We start from the raw sequence: 15662 nt of genomic DNA, 5'->3' as shown, positions 1-15662 counted from the left end.
ATTTTTCTATAGGGAAGCATTCTTTCCCGATAACATCTTTGCACCCCGTTGCTTAGTGCGAGCCTTCGGAAGGTGAACCATATATCGAATTGTTTGGCTGCCCGACCCTGTGGCCACCGCACCCTGACAGACTCTGGACCGTGCGTGCATTCATGGCTGGGGGCGACGGACGAGCGCTCCAGGTTTTCCCTTTCTTTTTCCATTCGACCAATGCGGCTACGTCGATGCGTGCCAGTCAGACAAGCAAGGAGCGCGCCTTGCAGCTGTTGTTCACGTGATTTTTAAGCTCAAGCATTTCCATAAAAAAATGCACGTGGCTGCCATCGCCCTTCCTCGTCTCAGATGGTGCGGTCAGGGCCGGCCGCCGAACAACGTCACATATTCTCAAGGATCAAGAGTGGGGGAGAAAATGGCATCGAAAGCACTCTCGCGGGCGTTCCCAAGTGCTCTCAAGGAGGTCAGGCTCCACCTCTGCCAGACCGGCGCCGCCTCTGCCGGAGCGAGGTAAGTTGTCTCTTTCCCCCACCCATCCCCCTTCTCTTTTAATGATTTCTCTCCTTGCTGACGACTGCTCGGCGACGGGTCACAAATAGGCAATTTGTTCAGTCTTCGTATGCTCCCATCAAGCAGTCGAACCCGGAACTGCCCTTTTTGATCCGCGAGGCTTCCGGCACGCCTGCAAGGATCTTTGCTAGGTTCGGTGAGTTGGCACTTCTCGCGGCTTCACACCCCGTGCGCTGACCTGTGGAATCAATCAGAGCGAGGGGTGGAGCGGCACGCCGAGCTCGACGGTCTGTCGGCTCAGGACGTCGAAAAGAAGGTGGCAGATCTCATCGGGGGAGCAAACTAGAGCGTAGAAGTAATCACACAATCAACAAGCGCTTCATTCACTGTTTAAAAGTACAGGTGTGTCTATGCGAGCGAACATGAGTGAAAGGAGCAAGATCATGCCTCCCAGATGTGAAGGCGGCTGTCGTAAAAGGAGCAACTGTAGACGTGAGAACAGGGCTCGGAGAGAGAACGGTCCCAGTCGCAGCCGTAGGCGAGGCTCTGGTGCTCATCGAAGCGCACCATCACGTCCATGTCGCCGCTCGCAGGATCGTTGGGCAGCTTCAGGATCTTGAAGCCGTCGTGCATGCAACCGACGAGGAGGCTTTCTGAATCCGTTGGATGCCACTTGGCCCTCCAGACACCTCCTCCGACATTCGTTGAGCTGAGCGGACGAAGCGGCTTTCGGGCATCGAAGAGGCGGAGGTGGCCATCGTAGCTGCCCACGGCCCAGAGGTGCTGACGCAGATGGTGGCTCTGCAACGTCGTGACACCTCCTTCAAATGCCTTTCGGACCTGGAATGTGGGCTGTCTGGACGCCTCTCGCACATCCCAGCCTTTGAGTGTGAGATCGTCGCCGCCGCTCCAGCATATGTTCCCATCGCTCCAGCAGTCCCACGCTGCAATCCAGGCCTCATAGTCATGTGCAGCCCAGCTCTCGATGTTGCCTTTTGAGGAGAGTGCGACTTCGAGATCGGGAATGTAGGCAAGTGAGCCATCACTCTGGCTCACGATGCCCTTTGTCGGCCCGCTTCCTCCTTCAGCTCCTAGCCCTCGCCGATCGCTCCAGTCCAAAGAGAGACAGAGGGCGCCAACATCGTTCATCTTGAGTGTATCAGCTGGAGAGAGGGACCCTTTATTAAGATGAAAGAAGGCCAAGTCGGACGTAGCCAAGGCAGCCGACAGGCGCGAGCCCGAAGCAAGCCATTTCATGTCGAGGATCGCGGCTGTGTCCAAGGACGACAGTGTCCTGCAAGAGACTTTGCCCTCGCCATCGGTCCCCGTTTGATGCAATGTCAGTCTCCCTCTTCGAGAGTATTCGGGCGATGTGTTTGAGTTCTCGTCCGCTGGCTGTCCCTCTTCCTGCGCCTGATCCACCTGGTAGGTCCCGAGCGCAAACAGCCCTCTAGTTCCAGGATGCGACTCGATCGAGTCAGCACTCAGATCCGTCGAGGCTGAATATAGCGACGCCGCTGCTTGCACCTCTGGTCAGCCTTCTTGACTCCTTCTTGCAGCAGTTCAATGGGCCCTTTCTGCCCATCTCGTTGCCTTACCTTGCCTCGTCATCGTCGACAGCTGCAACTCGACTTGCATCTTCCCCTCTCTCGCGAGCCAAAAATTTAAACACGTCTCCACGTGAGAAAGAACATTGAGACGCAAGTCTTCGAGGTTTCGTCGCTCGCTCGATCGCTCACTCTCACCACTGTCCGACTTTCCTCTGTCCTTTCTTCATCCATCTCTGGACCGACTCGCTTTCTTTCCTCCCTCTTTACCGGAACAAGGGAAACAAGAGGCAGGATGGCCAAAGTCTCGCAGCCAGAGCTCAAGCGGTTTCTCGACAAGCGCGTCAGCGTCAACATCCAGGGTGGGCGGCGCGTGCAGGGGACTCTGCGCGGCTTCGACATGTTTCTCAACCTTGTCGTTGATGAGGCGCAGGAGATGATCAGACCGCCCGGCGGCGGCGGCGCAGGGGGTATTGGTGGTGTCTGGAGCGAGGGGCCGCGGTGCGGGACTGTGGTGAGTCTTGCCATGGCGGTCTGGTGGAGAGCAATGTATTGACCTATCTGACGATCTTTCTCTCGGCAGGTCGTGAGGGGCAACAGCGTCACATCGCTCGAGGGCCTCGAGAACATCAACACAAAGATTGGATGATCACATGGGCCAAAATCCACAAACAGCATCACGATCCTCCTCTTCCTGTAGAGGGGATGGGCCTTCAAAAAGGGATTTCTTTTGTACGATAGCATTGATGACAACAATCCACATCAAGATGAGGGAGCTTTACTCCTCAGTGCCTTTTCCTCTTCTTCCTCCTCTGGCATGTCGTCGCCCTTTCCTTGCAAGGTGCCCTGGATGGCGGCCTTGAGGATACCGTATGCCCTGTCCACGTCGTCATTCTTGACAATGACGTCGTGGTGGCCCGCCCGAGCGTAGGCCATTTCGCTCGCGGCCATTGCAAGTCTGCGCCCGATCGCCTCGTCGTCGTCTGTGCCCCTCGCTGTGAGCCTGGATCTGAGCGCAGAGATGGACGGCGGGGCAATAAAGACAAAGAGCGGTTGCAAATGCGCGTGGTTGGCCTTGATGAGCTTGACGCCCTGTGTGTCAATGTCGAGCAAGGCCCTCTGCCGGCGGCCGTCTGGCCCAGGCTTGCTGACATCCTCGACGGCCTTTGCGCTCGTCCCATACATGTTTCCGCCAAACGTGGCATGCTCGAGAAACGCGCCCTCGGCGACGAGACGCTGGAACTCTTCGCGGGTGACAAAGTGGTAAGACACGCCGGGCTTCTCGCCCGGTCTCGGCTGTCGCGTTGTGTCTGTTTGCGACGACGCCTCAGCTTCGTCATTCTGTATAGCCAGGGTCTCCTTCTTACCACTCACGGCTGACGCTGAAGCCAAATTGGTTGGGCATGTCGGCAAAGAGCTTCTTGATCAGCGTGCTCTTGCCCACCCCCGACGGCCCGCAGAGCACGACGGGCTGGAGGTTGCTGTTGCTGCCGCTGCTGCTGCTTGAAGACATTCTCGGCGCGTGGGGCAACGCACAGCGTGCAACTATCGGGTATGTCAGGAACGGACTACTGGCGCTGCGTAGGCTGAAGGAGCTGAAGCGCTGCAGCATGCGAGTGAGAAGAAGTGGCAGGACGAGACGAGAACAATAAAAAAAAATAAAAAAAAATAAAGAATCAAAGTTAGGGAGTTAGAGTGCTGCAGCTGTATGGCGCCGCGTGCGAGCTTGGGGAGATATCGGCCGTAGGGCGGTGTGGTGACGTGCTTTAAGGCGACCTCGGCGCCTTTTCCTTTTCTATCAACTACCACCACCATTCTACCTACAGCGCCTCTCCCTCTTCTGTCCCACTTCGAAAGGGCTCTCCTCAGCAATACCGACATTCCTCTCTCCTCATCTTGACAAGGGTACAAAATGGCCGAGGTGAGCAGCAAAGGCGCGCCTTGGGAAGAGGGGAGAGAGGCCCCATGCTGACGAGGGCGCAGCAGCACGAGTACAAGTTCGACGTGGCCATGTCGTGCGGTGGCTGCTCCGGCGCCGTCACGCGGGTGCTGCAGAAGCTCGATGGTGAGTATCCTCGTCTTTGATGTCTTCGCTCGGCACAGGAACTGAGGAAGAATGGGCGACCCCGACAGGCGTCTCCTCGTTTGACGTCTCGCTCGAGACGCAGCAGGTCGTCGTCAAGGGCACTGCGCCCTACGACACGGTGCTGGAAAAGATCAAGAAAACAGGAAAGGAGGTCCGCAAGGGCGAGGTCATCTCATAGACAGCGAGGGCCAAGTGAGCCTAGCAACGTGCCCATTCCTTTAGAGGGCGCTCTCCTGGGAAATTGATGCATAACCGCCGCCGAGACGTTTGATGGCATTAAGAGGGAGATTAGGTTGATGTACAGGATTCTTGCGATTAGCCGGGACCGAAGCTGTTTTTGCCAGCCTCCGTACCAGGGATCTTGACGTGGTCTGTTTGCAGGACGGCTGTCAGCATTTAGTGGGAAAGGTCAGAATCACAGGCTCGACTGACCCTTGGCCTGTGGTGCGGCTTCATAGACAATGTTCGTGGGACCCTCCCTCCTCAGGTCCTGCCACTCGCCACGGAGGCCGAGAAAGTAGATGCGGCTTGTGTCACTGCCCAGCGATGCTGGCACGAAGATGGTGAGGCTGCGGACGGCCGACAGCTTGGCTGTGCGCAGGGGATACTCAATGACCTCTCTGGCAACAGCGATGCTCTCGAGCTTTTGAGCCGGTGCTGGATGCGTCCCTTGCGAGGCATCTTCAAAGTCGAGATTATCGATGTTAGGATAGAGGTGCAGCGCCGAGGGTGTCTGGTCGGTGGGGCCGGCCTTGAGGAGGAGCGAGCGAAGCTTGACCTGGCCCGCAAAGGGGATGCGAATGATGAGCTGGTCGTCGGCGTCGGACTCGAGGTACCGTGTCTCGTCGTCCCGTTCGGCCCAAGGCTTGATGATCTCGACGCCCATGCCAGGGCGCTGCTCGTTCATAGCCACGACGCCGTCGCGGTCGATGCGGCTGAACAGCAGGTTCTGTTCGCCCTTTATTGACAAAAGGCCGGTATCTCTACACTTCAGCAGAGCCCATCGCAAGGGAAGCTTAGCAGCAGACTCACCTCCACCTTGAGGTGGTCGTCGTCATCATGCTCGTGGCCGCAATTGCCATCGTAGTGATCGTGGTGGTTGTGGGGCATCTTGCTGCGAACCTGCTGATTGTCACGTGGTCTACACGTCGTCCTCCGCCGCGCTGCAAGGTGTGCCGAGTGACAGGCGTCGTCTTTGAGTGACGCTACCTGGGTCCTGGTTGACGACAACTGAGAAGTTCACCGGGACGGCAAAGCAGGTCCCAGCCGAGGATTTCAATGCAGCCCTGATTTTTATTTTTATTTTGACATGCGCACGAGCCAACGACGCTAAACCGATGGCAGACCAAGAGCAGACGACCTGGCGAGGCACTTGACACTGGACGGTGGCGAGGGGTGGTCGTGTATGCTGCTCCTTGAGATCGACGGGAATTTCCGAGAGCATGACAGCAGCTGCACACTGGCTCGAGCAACAACTGGAGCAGTAATTTACGGACATGTCTCATACACCTCGGCGAACCTGGCTCTGTGAACAGGTTTGAGGCTTCGGCTTGCCACGAGGCTGTGGCTGGTTAAGCCTAATCGGCATTTTTCTACTCTCGCCCATCTCCCCGTCTCGCCGTCGCATCATCCCCTCCTCACTCTCCCTTCATCACATCGCCCCTAATCTCCCCTCTTTTCTCACACGTCACCGCTCCATCCTCTTTCACTCCCTTCCTTATCAGTCACGACTTAGACCCTTGACAAGTTCTGCCTTCCCTCTACCACCGATTGAGCACCCAGGCAGGCCACGCTCGGGAAGGGAAAGCCAAGTCAGGTACGTGAGACTTCGATGCAGCACCGCGCCGCGCCTCACGCCGTCTTGCCGTGTGTGGCCGGCGCTCAGAAAAAAAGTGCGATTTCGTGTTCTCTCAGCCGTGGCTGATTTCCCTCTCTCCTACTCCAGGCCCGCAGTTCTCAAAATCCCACGCCCTCTCGCATAGCTTCCACCATCTCGCATTCTTCTTCATCGTCGATCTGTTCACTCAGCATTCGACTTTGTTTCTCCCCCTTTCGGTTCACGGGTGTCATATCACCGCCCCCCACGAGCGACGCTGCCTCTTATCAGTCAGGGAGCCACTAATCCAACAAGAAGAGTACCGAGCGTCGATCGCTTCAAAGACCAGGAAAATGTCGTCTGCTCTTCCACTGCTTTCGCCTTTGGTGACGAGGATCCTCGAGCTGTCTGGATTCCCACCCGAGCTCAAGACGAGGGACATCCAGGCCATTTTTGCCCAGTGGGAGGACGACCGGGGTGGCTTCAGGATCAAGTGGGTCGACGACACCACGGCTCTCGTCATCTTTGCCGACCCTGCCCCTGGTTAGTGCCTCTTATGTGGCTTCTCTCGTACCTTGCTGGATTGTGCTGATCGACTATGGAATACAAACAGCCAAGCGTGCCTATCTCCATGTCCTCATGTCGCCTCCGCCGTCGCTCATGACGTCGGCCGGCGTCCCTGCCAAGGTCCGACCCTACGACGGCGACGACGCTGCGCAGGTCATTTCTTCAGTCCAGAATCGACCCCGATCGCGGTCCAACGCCGGTGGAAATGCACATGCCACCCCCGCGTACGGAGCTTCGGCGGACGCCAACGGCAATGGAAACGGCAGCGGCAGTGGCTTCAACGGTGATTTGCCTGCGACGCCCGCGCGCAATCTCATGGGCTCGACCAACAGCCCCCGTAGCACCGGACGCTCCCTCGCCGGTCTCGGCCATCGGCGGACGGGCAGCGGGTCCAACCCTTCGAGCCTCCCGCCCAAGCCTCTGGCCGCCGCCCTCTTTGACGCCGCCAACGGAGGACCCTCGCCGGCACACCATCTGGCCAACGCCGTAGCCGCTGAGCAGCAAGAGAGGGAGGCCGCCTCGCTCTCGGCCAGCCCTAGCAAGAAACCCCTCAACCTGCCAGTCAACCCGATGCTGAGCGCACAGTCGAGTGTCTCGCCGAGCCTGCAGCCGAGCCCAGACATCGAAAATGGCGCCGCGGCAAAGGTGGCGGCCTGAGCACAACCAACTATATTTCTTCTCTCTCTCAAGAGATCTTTCACGTCATGATGTAGTTCTACTGTCCCTACTTCTCCTTCCTCGGTCCTCGTTCTTTTTCAATTCAACCCGCGCGCCCTCTCTCTCTCTGTCTGTCTCTCTTTAGCTCTATCAACAACACTTGTTCAAAGACACACATTGGGGCGCAACGATCGCCTTGACGACACTCAATCTAACTTTTCCCGCTCTGTGTGACGAAGTCTGCGACTGGACCCCACGCTGGCCTCATATGACGCGATTATGTCAGCAGCGGGAGACGAACGCTGCTCCACTTGCAAACAATTTTGGTTCTCGAAGCAATTCCAGTTCTTCTCATCGGTGCAACTACTGCAAGCATGTCAATGACGACTCGATTAGTGAGACCCGCGGCGTCGGCGCTGGCCCGCCGCAGCCTCGCGTCCTCTCAGGCAACGACGACTACGGCCAGGATGACGGGTGCGATAGCCCACCGCAGCCTGGGCGCTTCTCGGGGCGGCCGCGCGGGCCTGACGACATCTGCGGCTCTCCGCTTCGCCACACCCACGTCGCCCGAGGTGGATGCTGCTGCTGCTGCTGCCGCCTCGTCGTCGTCCGAGAGTAAAAGGGGTCCGTCTTCGCCGCCCCCACCGCCGCCAGACATGGCTGCGTCGCTCGACCGCATCCTCCCACCAGCCGTCTTTGCGTCGGCGCAGCAGGGCGGCGGCGGCGGCGACGGCGGCGAGACGATGCTCGCGCAGGGCCTCGCCGGCGAATTCCCGCCCGAGCCGCTCGCGAGGCAGGTCGTCGAGACGGTCCTTTCGCAGCTCCGTGCCAGCGTCGATGCGCGCACCGAGGCCGAGACGCTCGCGCTCCAGACGGCCGCCAACGACGAGGTTCGGTCGCAGCTGCTAGGGGCAGCGGGCGGCAATGATGCGGCAGCGACGACGGCGGCAGCGGCGACGCTGCATGGCCTGGCGACGCGGATCCTCCGACTGAGCAAGGACCCGCGCCGGTTCCCCATTGCTTTCCGCCTGTTTGCCATTGCCTTTGGCGTCGAGCCGGCCTCGCTGCCCGACCCCACGCAGACGCCTCCAGCACCGACGGCGACGGCGACGGCGACGGCGGCAAATGGCAGCAGCAGCGGCAGCGCTGGAGAGCCCCTTGCCGGCGCTGGTAGCTTCGGCATTGATGCTGCAGGCTACAGCTGGGCCTCGATGGTGCTGGGTGGCCAGTCGCCGCCACCGCCAGGCATCCACCTGCTCAAGCCGGGCTCGCGCGAGTACGTGGCGGCGGTGGCGCGGCAGCAGGCGAGTGCGGTGCGCATCTACGCGACGCTAGCGATGCGCGGCGACGCCCAGGGCATGCTCGGCATGGGCCGCGTCCTCGTCGCGGGCACCCGGCGCGCGGACCCCGTGCCGGGCAAGAGCGGCGCCGAGGCGCAAAAGGAGGTCGAGCTCATGCTCCAGCGCGCCACGGCCCTCTGGACACGCGCGGGAAGCCTCGGCGTGGGCGAGGCCTACTTTGAGCTCGGCCTCCTCGCGCTCAATGACGGTGGTGGCAGCGGTAGTGAGGGCAAGAGCAGCAGCGAGGGGAATGGAGAAGGAGAGCAGCGCGCGCGCGAGTACTTTGCGCTGGGTGCCAGCAAGGGCGATGCGCGCTCCGACCACGCACTTGGCATCATGTACACCCAGGCCGCCATGGCGATCAACGACGCCGCGCAGCAGGCCAAGCGCGACGAGCTGCTCGCCCTCTCGATGGACCACTTTGTCAAGGCGGCCGACAAGGGCGGCGATGCGCAGAGCGCCCACAACGTCGGCCTGCGCTACCTGCTCCGCGACGAGCTCGTCGCCGAGATCCGCCAGGGCCAGGTCGGCGCCGACGGCACGCGCGAGAGCGGCGACGGGCGGTCCGACGACGAGGTGCTGCGCCAGGCCCGTGCGCGACACCAAGCTTTATGGGGCGTCGCGCCCGACGACGCCGAGGCCAAGCGCTGGTTCCAAAAGGCCGCCGAGCTGGGCAGCGCGCCGGGCATGATGAACTACGCCGGCATGCTCGTCGAGGGCCGTGGCTCGGACATGGGCGCCTTATCGGCGGCGGCGGCGGCGGCGTCGGCGGCCGACGCGCCCCAGTCAAAGGAAGAGGCCCTCGCTACCATTCTCGACGCGCGCATCATGGAGCTCAAGGCGGCAGAGAGCCTCTATGCCAAGGTGGCCGCCCACTCCAGTGTTCTTGAACAGCAGCAGCAGCAGGCTAGTAGCAGCGACGAAGGAGGGCTCGACGCCGCAGGAAGGGAGATGGGCAACTTTGCCAAGGAGGCAATGTCGACCGTCCAGCAGCTCATCCAGAAGCTCCTTGACGAAAAGGAGGCCATGGCTCAACAAAAGCAGGCATGAGAGCCCGCATCGCAATACCGCAGCAGACAGCAGACTTGTAGAGCGTGAAGATTGTAAAGAGGTAGAAGGGGAATGAAAGTGTACTATGTCATGATACAGTTGGTCGTTTGTTTGATCGGTTCCGAAGGTCAGGCAAGGCCAGGCCCGATGCCCATGGCCAATCGGCCAAGGCCGCCGAAAGCGCCCTGTGTTGCGCTTGAACCGCCCCCCGCCCCTCCGCCATGCTTGTCCTGGACCGTGGCACTCAGGTTGCCCACCTCCCGTGCCCACCGATCCAGGGCCTTGTACCGTTTCTCGTTGAGATCGCCGCCACGGCGTGCGCCATTGTCAAGCTCGAGGCGAGCATGCACCTGGTCGATCTTGCCTGCGATCTTGCCGTCGAGGATGAGAGTCATGAGCAGCGCCTCGACCTCGGCTGGCGTGACATTGAGCTGCCTCGCCAGAAAGCCCAGCTCGATTCTCGTGTATGGCTTGATGAGGTCGATGAGGTACTGGGTCCTCAAGCCACGGAGGACATCGTCGATGTATGCACGAATAAAGGCGTCGTCCATGATTGTCCGTTTGTTCTCGCGCAGGATCCTTTCGGCCTCGTGCACCTCGCGGCGCTGGTAGGCAGACACCAAGTCCGTCATTGCTACGATCTCGGGATCATTCTTGTATCTATCTTGGGCGCCATGCCGTCAGCTTCTGATCACCTTTGCAGCCACGGCACAGGCGAAGATACCCACGGCTTTGTCTCTTGGCTGTCGAACGGGTTAATGTCGCTCCCCATGAGCATGTGGGCCAAAACGAGGTACTTGAGCACCTGGATCCTCTGCGGGCTGCCCGCTTCGTCATAGCTGAGAAAAGCCTGAAAGAAGTCGATCTGGGCTGCCTCCCAATTTTCTGACCACATTCCGTCAGCAGGCTTTTCCTGATTCCCACGGGACGGGCCTGCACACTCACTCTCAGACATGTACATCTTGCCGCCGCACTCGCGGATGATGCCCATGATGCGTGGGTGGGGAATGGCGCTCTTGACTTGCAATGTGGCATCGTACGTTTCCTTAGGATCTTGTGTAAGCTCAAGGTGGGGAGCAAGGGCAAGCAGCCCGGCAGATGCTTACCTTGAGCTTCTTGAAGTTACCTGTCTCGCCATACATCTGGATCTCGAGAGCAAAGATTTCGAGAAGGATCGTACCCTTGGACTGGTCGTCTGCGCCATCGGCAGTGGTGCAGTGTGCCCGGAGATCCTTCAGAATCTGTTCGGAAGGTGGTCACAGGTCAGCGGGCAAGTTCGCACTCAGATGCAGGTAAACGTGCCCAGTCATGCTCACTGTGTTCAACCTCCCGTACTCGCCCCTCGCAAGCCAGAGGCGAGCGAGCTTCAGGTCTGTCTTCACACTCAGCCTCTCGTTCTTTGACTCTTCGAGCGCCTTTTTGGTCACGTCATAAAACTGCTCCATCGTCGCAAGGTCGATTTTGGCCGCATCCTGTGTTGTAGAAGAAGTGTCCGCAGAAACGTAGTCGAGGATTCCATTGATGGACTTCTCGCTGTAATTTCTGGTCACAGCGCTCTTGGTATAGCTGAGCAGTTGGGTGTACGTCTTGAGTGCATCGGAATGCCTTCCACGGCGGAAGTTGAGCTTCGTCATTTGCTTGAGTGCCTTGAAGCCCCAGTCGCCCTTCTGCGAGCCCTCCTTTTCGACGACTTTCGCAAAGTCGTCTAATGCGCCGTCTACGTCCTCGAGCTTCTTCGCCTTGGCATTGTAGTACATGTTCTCGATGTCTGCATCGGCCTCGTCCTCGGCATCGTCTTCCTCATAGTCAAAGTCGTAGTCCTGCTCGATCGACTCAGTAAGTCAGGCGGCCTGCGACAGCTCATACGCATCGAGCACTCACCTCGTCCGCCGCATCGTCCATAAGAAACTGGGAAGAGAAGAAAGGAGAAGCTTCAGCGCCTGCACATGCTCTCGAAGCTTTCAGACCTGCTCACCTCATCGTCAGACATCTTTGTAGCGTCGGTGATCCGAGCCGGTCAGTGGTGGGGATGCTGAGGGTGTGATTAGAGAACGACCGTGCGCGTCGTGCGTAGTAGTTGCCTCAGTCGGCCGAGAAAATGTCAGGAAGAATCCAAGGCTGACTTTTTCGAAGAGACATCCAAGCCGACGACGACAACGACGACGACGCAGGACGACTCAGCTGGAGCTTTGGTGGGAAGATGCATCTCTACAACCTCACCCTCGTGCCCCCGTCCAATGTCACGGCAGCCGTCGTGGGCCAGTTCAGTGGGACCAAGCAGCAGGAGGTTGTCGTGTGTCGCGCCGGGTCCCGGCTTGAGCTGCTACGCCCGGACGTGTCGGTGGGAAAGGCAAGACGGGTGCTGGAACAGCACGCCTTTGGCGTCGTGCGCAGCTTGGCCAGCTTCCGTCTGACGGGAGGGAGCAAGGATTATCTCATTGTCGGGTCCGACTCGGGGCGCATCACGATTGCCGAATACGATGCCAAGACGAATTCATTTGCGGTTGTCCACCAGGAGACGTACGGCCGGTCAGGCTCGCGTCGCGTTGTTGCTGGACAATACCTCGCGACCGATCCCAAAGGCAGAGCCGTCATGATTGGAGCTGTAGAGAAGGCCAAGCTCGTCTACATTCTCAACAGAGACTCGGCCGCCAACCTCACGATCTCGAGTCCCCTCGAGGCGCATCGACCAAATGCAATCATTCACGCAATCGTAGGGGTGGATGTTGGCTATGAGAACCCGCTATTTGCTACTTTGGAAGTCGACTACGAGGACTCCGACCGAGATCCGACGGGAGAGGCGTTCGAAAGGGCAGAAAAGGTGAGCTGGTCTTTCCCCCCGATCTTCACAAATGAGGATGCTGACTTCCATCTCACTCAGCTCCTCACCTACTATGAGTTGGATCTGGGCCTCAATCACGTTGTGCGCAAGTGGTCAACGGCCGTCGATATGCGATCCAATCATCTCGTTCAAGTCCCTGGCGGTTTCAACCAGAATAGCGACCGATGGGAGGGGCCAAGCGGCGTTCTGGTATGCTCCGAAGATTACATCACATACAAGCACAATGAAGGCGAGGACCATCGACTGCCGATTCCAAGACGGAAGAATCCGGTCGAAGTCGAGTCGGAGAGGAGAGGGACTATCATTGTGGCGAGTGTGTGTCATCGCATGAAGGCCAGCTTCTTCTTCCTCCTTCAGACCGAGGATGGCGACTTGTTCAAGGTCACCATCGACCACAAGGAAGAGGTCATGCAGCGGATGAAGATCAAGTACTTCGACACGGTTCCAGTGGCCGCCAATCTCTGCATTCTTCGAGCCGGCTTCCTCTACGTTGCAGCCGAGAATGGCTCTACGCTTCTCTACTCGTTCCAGAAGCTCGGCGATGAAGACGACCTGCCAGAATACAGCAGCGACGACCTGCCTGCGTTAGGCATGTCCGACATACCTCCTGCGCCGCCCCTATTTGCACCTCGTCCCCTGGTCAATCTCCTCTTGACCGACGAGCTCTCGGCGCTAGACCCGCTCGTTGATGCCAAGCTGCTGCATGACGAGGCCTCGGGCGGGATAGAGGGGCCCAAGATCGTTACTGCGTGCGGCAAAGGACCCCGGAGCTCGCTAAAGGTGCTCCAACACGGTCTCGATGTCCAAGAGGCGATCAGCAGCGAGCTGCCTGGTGTCCCCAAATCAGTCTGGACAACAAAGTTGCAGGCTAGCGACGAATTCGACTCATACATCATTCTATCTTTCGTCAACGGAACACTAGTCCTGTCCATTGGCGAGATGATTGAAGAGGTCAGTGACAGCGGCTTTATGACGTCGGCACCTACGCTGGCCGTCCAGCAACTCGGTCAAGATGCACTCTTGCAAGTGCATCCCACAGGCATCAGACATATCCTTTCAGGGGCCCGCCAGCCGACCGAATGGCCCGCGCCGATGACTTCGGATGGGCGACAGGCGACAATCGTACAGGCGGCCACCAATGAGCGTCAGGTTGTTGTTGCTTTGGAGCCCACGAACGAGATCGTGTACTTTGAGCTCGATATGGACGGTCAGCTCAATGAGTATCAAGAGCGCAAGGGCATGGGTGCGGGGGTCGTGACACTGAGCATGGCTTCGGTGCCCGAAGGACGCCAGCGGACACCGTACCTAGCCGTGGGCTGCGATGACAATACTGTTCGCGTCGTGTCGCTGGATCCGGACAGCACCTTGGCCACCATCTCGATTCAGGCCTTGACAGCGGCACCCAACAGCATCTGTGTAGCAGAGATGAACGACATGACAATCGATCGCAACCACCCAACATTTTTCGTCAACATTGGTCTCGTCAATGGTGTCCTTTTGCGAACGATTCTCGACCCCACCTCGGGCCAACTGACGGATACGAGAACTAGATTCCTTGGTGCGAAGCCTGTCAAACTGGTCCCTGTCAAGGTGCAGGGCACTCAACCAGCCGTGCTGGCGCTCAGCTCTCGCTCCTGGCTCTCCTATACCTACCAAGATCGAACGCACTTTACACCCTTGCTCTTTGACGCCCTCGATGATGTCTGGACTTTCAGTGCTGGATTGTGCCCGGAGGGTCTCATCGGCATCATTGGCGACAGCCTTCGAATCTTCACGATACCGACATTGGGAACAAAGATCAAGGCGGACAGCATTCCCTTGTCGTACACGCCTCGCAAGATCACAAGCCACCCCGAACGGCCACATCTCTTCTACACCGTCGAGTCGGACAATCGGACGTTGTCACCCTGGGAGGCCAAAACGCGACTGGCGAGCATGGGCAAAGATCTCAAGGTGGGAAACCAGGGTGTCTTAGACCTCGACGAAGCCGAGTTTGGGCCGGTCAGAGCGGGTGCTGGGCATTGGAGCAGCTGCGTCCGAATCGTAGACGTAACGAAGCAGGCGACAACATTCAAATTGCAGCTGGAGGAGAACGAAGCAGCATTCAGCCTTGCTCTTGTCAACTTCCTCAGCAGTGACAACCCGCAGGAGACGTACCTTGTGGTGGGAACGGGGCAAGAGACGCGGGTGACGCCAAGAGAGAGTAAATCGTGCTTCTTGCATGTCTACCGGCTTTCGGAAGAAGGGCAAAGCTTGGTATTTGTCCATAAGACCCCCGTCGATGACGTCGCGCTCGTCCTTGAGTCATTCCAGGGGAGACTGCTCGCAGGCGTCGGCAAGTCTCTGCGGATCTACGACTTGGGCAAGAAGAAGCTGCTGCGCAAGAGCGAGAACAAGTCGTTCAGCAACTCAGTCATCGTGTCTCTCCGGACCCAGGGAAGCCGGATCATTGTGGGCGACATGCAAGACAGCGTCTTCTTCTGCGCTTACAAGCCCAGGGAGAACCGCTTCGTCGTCTTTGCAGAGGACGTCATGCCGCGGTATACAACGGCAACGACGATGCTCGACTATGAGACGGTCTGCGTCGGGGACAGATTCGGGAATGTGGCCATTGTGCGGCAACCGGATGCGCACTTGACCGAGATGGTCGATGAAGACCCGAGCGGGCAGAGCATCGTGTCCGAGAAGCCATTCTTGCAGGGTGCATCGGCCCACAAGGTGCACCTGGAAGCCCACTTCTACGTAGGAGACGTCGTGACGAGCCTGCAAAAGGTCCGACTCGTGGCCGGCGGGAGAGATGTGATCCTGTACACCTGCCTGGGCGGAACAGTCGGTGCCCTCGTTCCCTTTGTGGCCAAGGACGATGTCGAGACAATGTCGATGCTCGAGCAGCACATTCGCCAAGAGACCAATCCAGCTGCATCTCTCGTCGGACGAGACCATCTCTCCTACCGCGGTTACTACACACCTGTCAAGGCAGTCGTTGATGGAGATCTATGCGAGACATTTGGCTTGCTTCCACACGCCAGACAGGCCGCCATTGCGGAGGAGCTCAACGACCGAACGCCTTCCGACATCAACAAGAAGCTCGAGTCGCTCCGAACGACGAGTGCGTTCTAATTCGAGAATTGTCCTCAACTGTCTTTGTCGTCTGTGTGTGTAATTGTATATCGTATTTTGAACAAGACTAGCGAGCAATTGGGAGATAGTGAGGAAGATGTAAAGTAAGGCATTGAGTCAGAGGATGGGCAGT

At 58.7% G+C, this 15662-nt stretch overlaps 10 protein-coding genes across 10 annotated transcripts; 6 read left to right on the top strand and 4 right to left on the bottom strand.

Annotated features, from left to right (window-relative positions):
* Positions 1–409: 409 nt before the first annotated feature.
* On the top strand, positions 410–850 carry FA10DRAFT_287446 (NADH dehydrogenase, alpha subcomplex, subunit 2; the record flags this gene model as incomplete). Its single annotated transcript, XM_025524143.1, has 3 exons — positions 410–504; positions 594–700; positions 759–850. 3 exons carry the CDS (start codon positions 410–412, stop codon positions 848–850), a joined length of 294 nt encoding a protein of 97 aa, XP_025376780.1.
* On the bottom strand, positions 648–2126 carry FA10DRAFT_268113 (WD40 repeat-like protein). Its single transcript, XM_025522186.1, has 3 exons — positions 2105–2126; positions 759–2023; positions 648–700 (listed from the first exon to the last, which is right to left on the bottom strand). The coding sequence occupies exons 1-2, from the start codon at positions 2113–2115 to the stop codon at positions 946–948; spliced, it is 1089 nt and encodes a 362-aa protein (XP_025376779.1). The 5' UTR covers positions 2116–2126; the 3' UTR covers positions 648–700; positions 759–945.
* Positions 2127–2279: 153 nt separating this feature from the next.
* Positions 2280–2848, top strand: FA10DRAFT_268111 (putative SMX2-snRNP G protein). Its single transcript, XM_025522185.1, has 2 exons — positions 2280–2565; positions 2635–2848. The coding sequence occupies exons 1-2, from the start codon at positions 2347–2349 to the stop codon at positions 2698–2700; spliced, it is 285 nt and encodes a 94-aa protein (XP_025376778.1). The 5' UTR covers positions 2280–2346; the 3' UTR covers positions 2701–2848.
* On the bottom strand, positions 2784–3685 carry FA10DRAFT_268109 (guanylate kinase). The gene is made up of 2 exons (XM_025522184.1): positions 3426–3685; positions 2784–3361 (listed from the first exon to the last, which is right to left on the bottom strand). The coding sequence occupies exons 1-2, from the start codon at positions 3562–3564 to the stop codon at positions 2814–2816; spliced, it is 687 nt and encodes a 228-aa protein (XP_025376777.1). The 5' UTR covers positions 3565–3685; the 3' UTR covers positions 2784–2813.
* A 278-nt stretch (positions 3686–3963) lies between these two features.
* Positions 3964–4679, top strand: FA10DRAFT_302901 (putative ATX1-antioxidant protein and metal homeostasis factor; the record flags this gene model as incomplete). Its single annotated transcript, XM_025525182.1, has 3 exons — positions 3964–3972; positions 4038–4116; positions 4185–4679. The coding sequence occupies 3 exons, from the start codon at positions 3964–3966 to the stop codon at positions 4313–4315; spliced, it is 219 nt and encodes a 72-aa protein (XP_025376776.1). The 3' UTR covers positions 4316–4679.
* Positions 4386–5590, bottom strand: FA10DRAFT_268107 (DUF1000-domain-containing protein). Its single transcript, XM_025522183.1, has 3 exons — positions 5170–5590; positions 4570–5095; positions 4386–4508 (listed from the first exon to the last, which is right to left on the bottom strand). Exons 1-3 carry the CDS (start codon positions 5245–5247, stop codon positions 4453–4455), a joined length of 660 nt encoding a protein of 219 aa, XP_025376775.1. The 5' UTR covers positions 5248–5590; the 3' UTR covers positions 4386–4452.
* Positions 5591–6179: 589 nt separating this feature from the next.
* On the top strand, positions 6180–7179 carry FA10DRAFT_268106 (hypothetical protein; the record flags this gene model as incomplete). Its single annotated transcript, XM_025522182.1, has 2 exons — positions 6180–6496; positions 6567–7179. The coding sequence occupies exons 1-2, from the start codon at positions 6307–6309 to the stop codon at positions 7175–7177; spliced, it is 801 nt and encodes a 266-aa protein (XP_025376774.1). The 5' UTR covers positions 6180–6306.
* A 372-nt stretch (positions 7180–7551) lies between these two features.
* On the top strand, positions 7552–9567 carry FA10DRAFT_280555 (hypothetical protein; the record flags this gene model as incomplete). The annotated part of the gene is made up of 1 exon (XM_025523628.1): positions 7552–9567. The coding sequence occupies one exon, from the start codon at positions 7552–7554 to the stop codon at positions 9565–9567; it is 2016 nt and encodes a 671-aa protein (XP_025376773.1).
* Positions 9568–9598: 31 nt separating this feature from the next.
* On the bottom strand, positions 9599–11574 carry FA10DRAFT_268105 (PCI-domain-containing protein). Its single transcript, XM_025522181.1, has 7 exons — positions 11543–11574; positions 11449–11475; positions 10884–11387; positions 10674–10808; positions 10513–10612; positions 10296–10452; positions 9599–10227 (listed from the first exon to the last, which is right to left on the bottom strand). Exons 1-7 carry the CDS (start codon positions 11555–11557, stop codon positions 9696–9698), a joined length of 1470 nt encoding a protein of 489 aa, XP_025376772.1. The 5' UTR covers positions 11558–11574; the 3' UTR covers positions 9599–9695.
* A 135-nt stretch (positions 11575–11709) lies between these two features.
* On the top strand, positions 11710–15661 carry FA10DRAFT_147967 (hypothetical protein). The gene is made up of 2 exons (XM_025518085.1): positions 11710–12388; positions 12449–15661. Exons 1-2 carry the CDS (start codon positions 11768–11770, stop codon positions 15527–15529), a joined length of 3702 nt encoding a protein of 1233 aa, XP_025376771.1. The 5' UTR covers positions 11710–11767; the 3' UTR covers positions 15530–15661.
* Position 15662: the final 1 nt, after the last annotated feature.

The sequence above is a fragment of the Acaromyces ingoldii genome (genome assembly GCF_003144295.1).
Source record: "Acaromyces ingoldii strain MCA 4198 unplaced genomic scaffold FA10scaffold_4, whole genome shotgun sequence".
Classification (NCBI taxonomy): Eukaryota; Fungi; Basidiomycota; class Exobasidiomycetes; order Exobasidiales; family Cryptobasidiaceae; genus Acaromyces; species Acaromyces ingoldii.
This window is presented reverse-complemented; position numbering and strand designations above follow the sequence as displayed.

Coding starts and splice junctions, on each gene's coding strand:
- FA10DRAFT_268111 (XM_025522185.1), top strand. CDS start 2,347: ATGGCCAAAGTCTCGCAGCCAGAGCTCAAGCGGTTTCTCGACAAGCGC. Junction 2,566..2,634: donor GGCCGCGGTGCGGGACTGTG/GTGAGTCTTGCC, acceptor TTCTCTCGGCAG/GTCGTGAGGGGCAACAGCGT.
- FA10DRAFT_268109 (XM_025522184.1), bottom strand. CDS start 3,564: ATGTCTTCAAGCAGCAGCAGCGGCAGCAACAGCAACCTCCAGCCCGTC. Junction 3,362..3,425: donor ATTTGGCTTCAGCGTCAGCC/GTGAGTGGTAAG, acceptor CGTCGCAAACAG/ACACAACGCGACAGCCGAGA.
- FA10DRAFT_268107 (XM_025522183.1), bottom strand. CDS start 5,247: ATGCCCCACAACCACCACGATCACTACGATGGCAATTGCGGCCACGAG. Junction 5,096..5,169: donor ACGACCACCTCAAGGTGGAG/GTGAGTCTGCTG, acceptor TTGTCAATAAAG/GGCGAACAGAACCTGCTGTT. Junction 4,509..4,569: donor AGCCGCACCACAGGCCAAGG/GTCAGTCGAGCC, acceptor TCCTGCAAACAG/ACCACGTCAAGATCCCTGGT.
- FA10DRAFT_268105 (XM_025522181.1), bottom strand. Junction 11,388..11,448: donor TGGACGATGCGGCGGACGAG/GTGAGTGCTCGA, acceptor TCGATCGAGCAG/GACTACGACTTTGACTATGA. Junction 10,809..10,883: donor AGTACGGGAGGTTGAACACA/GTGAGCATGACT, acceptor CCTTCCGAACAG/ATTCTGAAGGATCTCCGGGC.
- FA10DRAFT_147967 (XM_025518085.1), top strand. CDS start 11,768: ATGCATCTCTACAACCTCACCCTCGTGCCCCCGTCCAATGTCACGGCA. Junction 12,389..12,448: donor CGTTCGAAAGGGCAGAAAAG/GTGAGCTGGTCT, acceptor CATCTCACTCAG/CTCCTCACCTACTATGAGTT.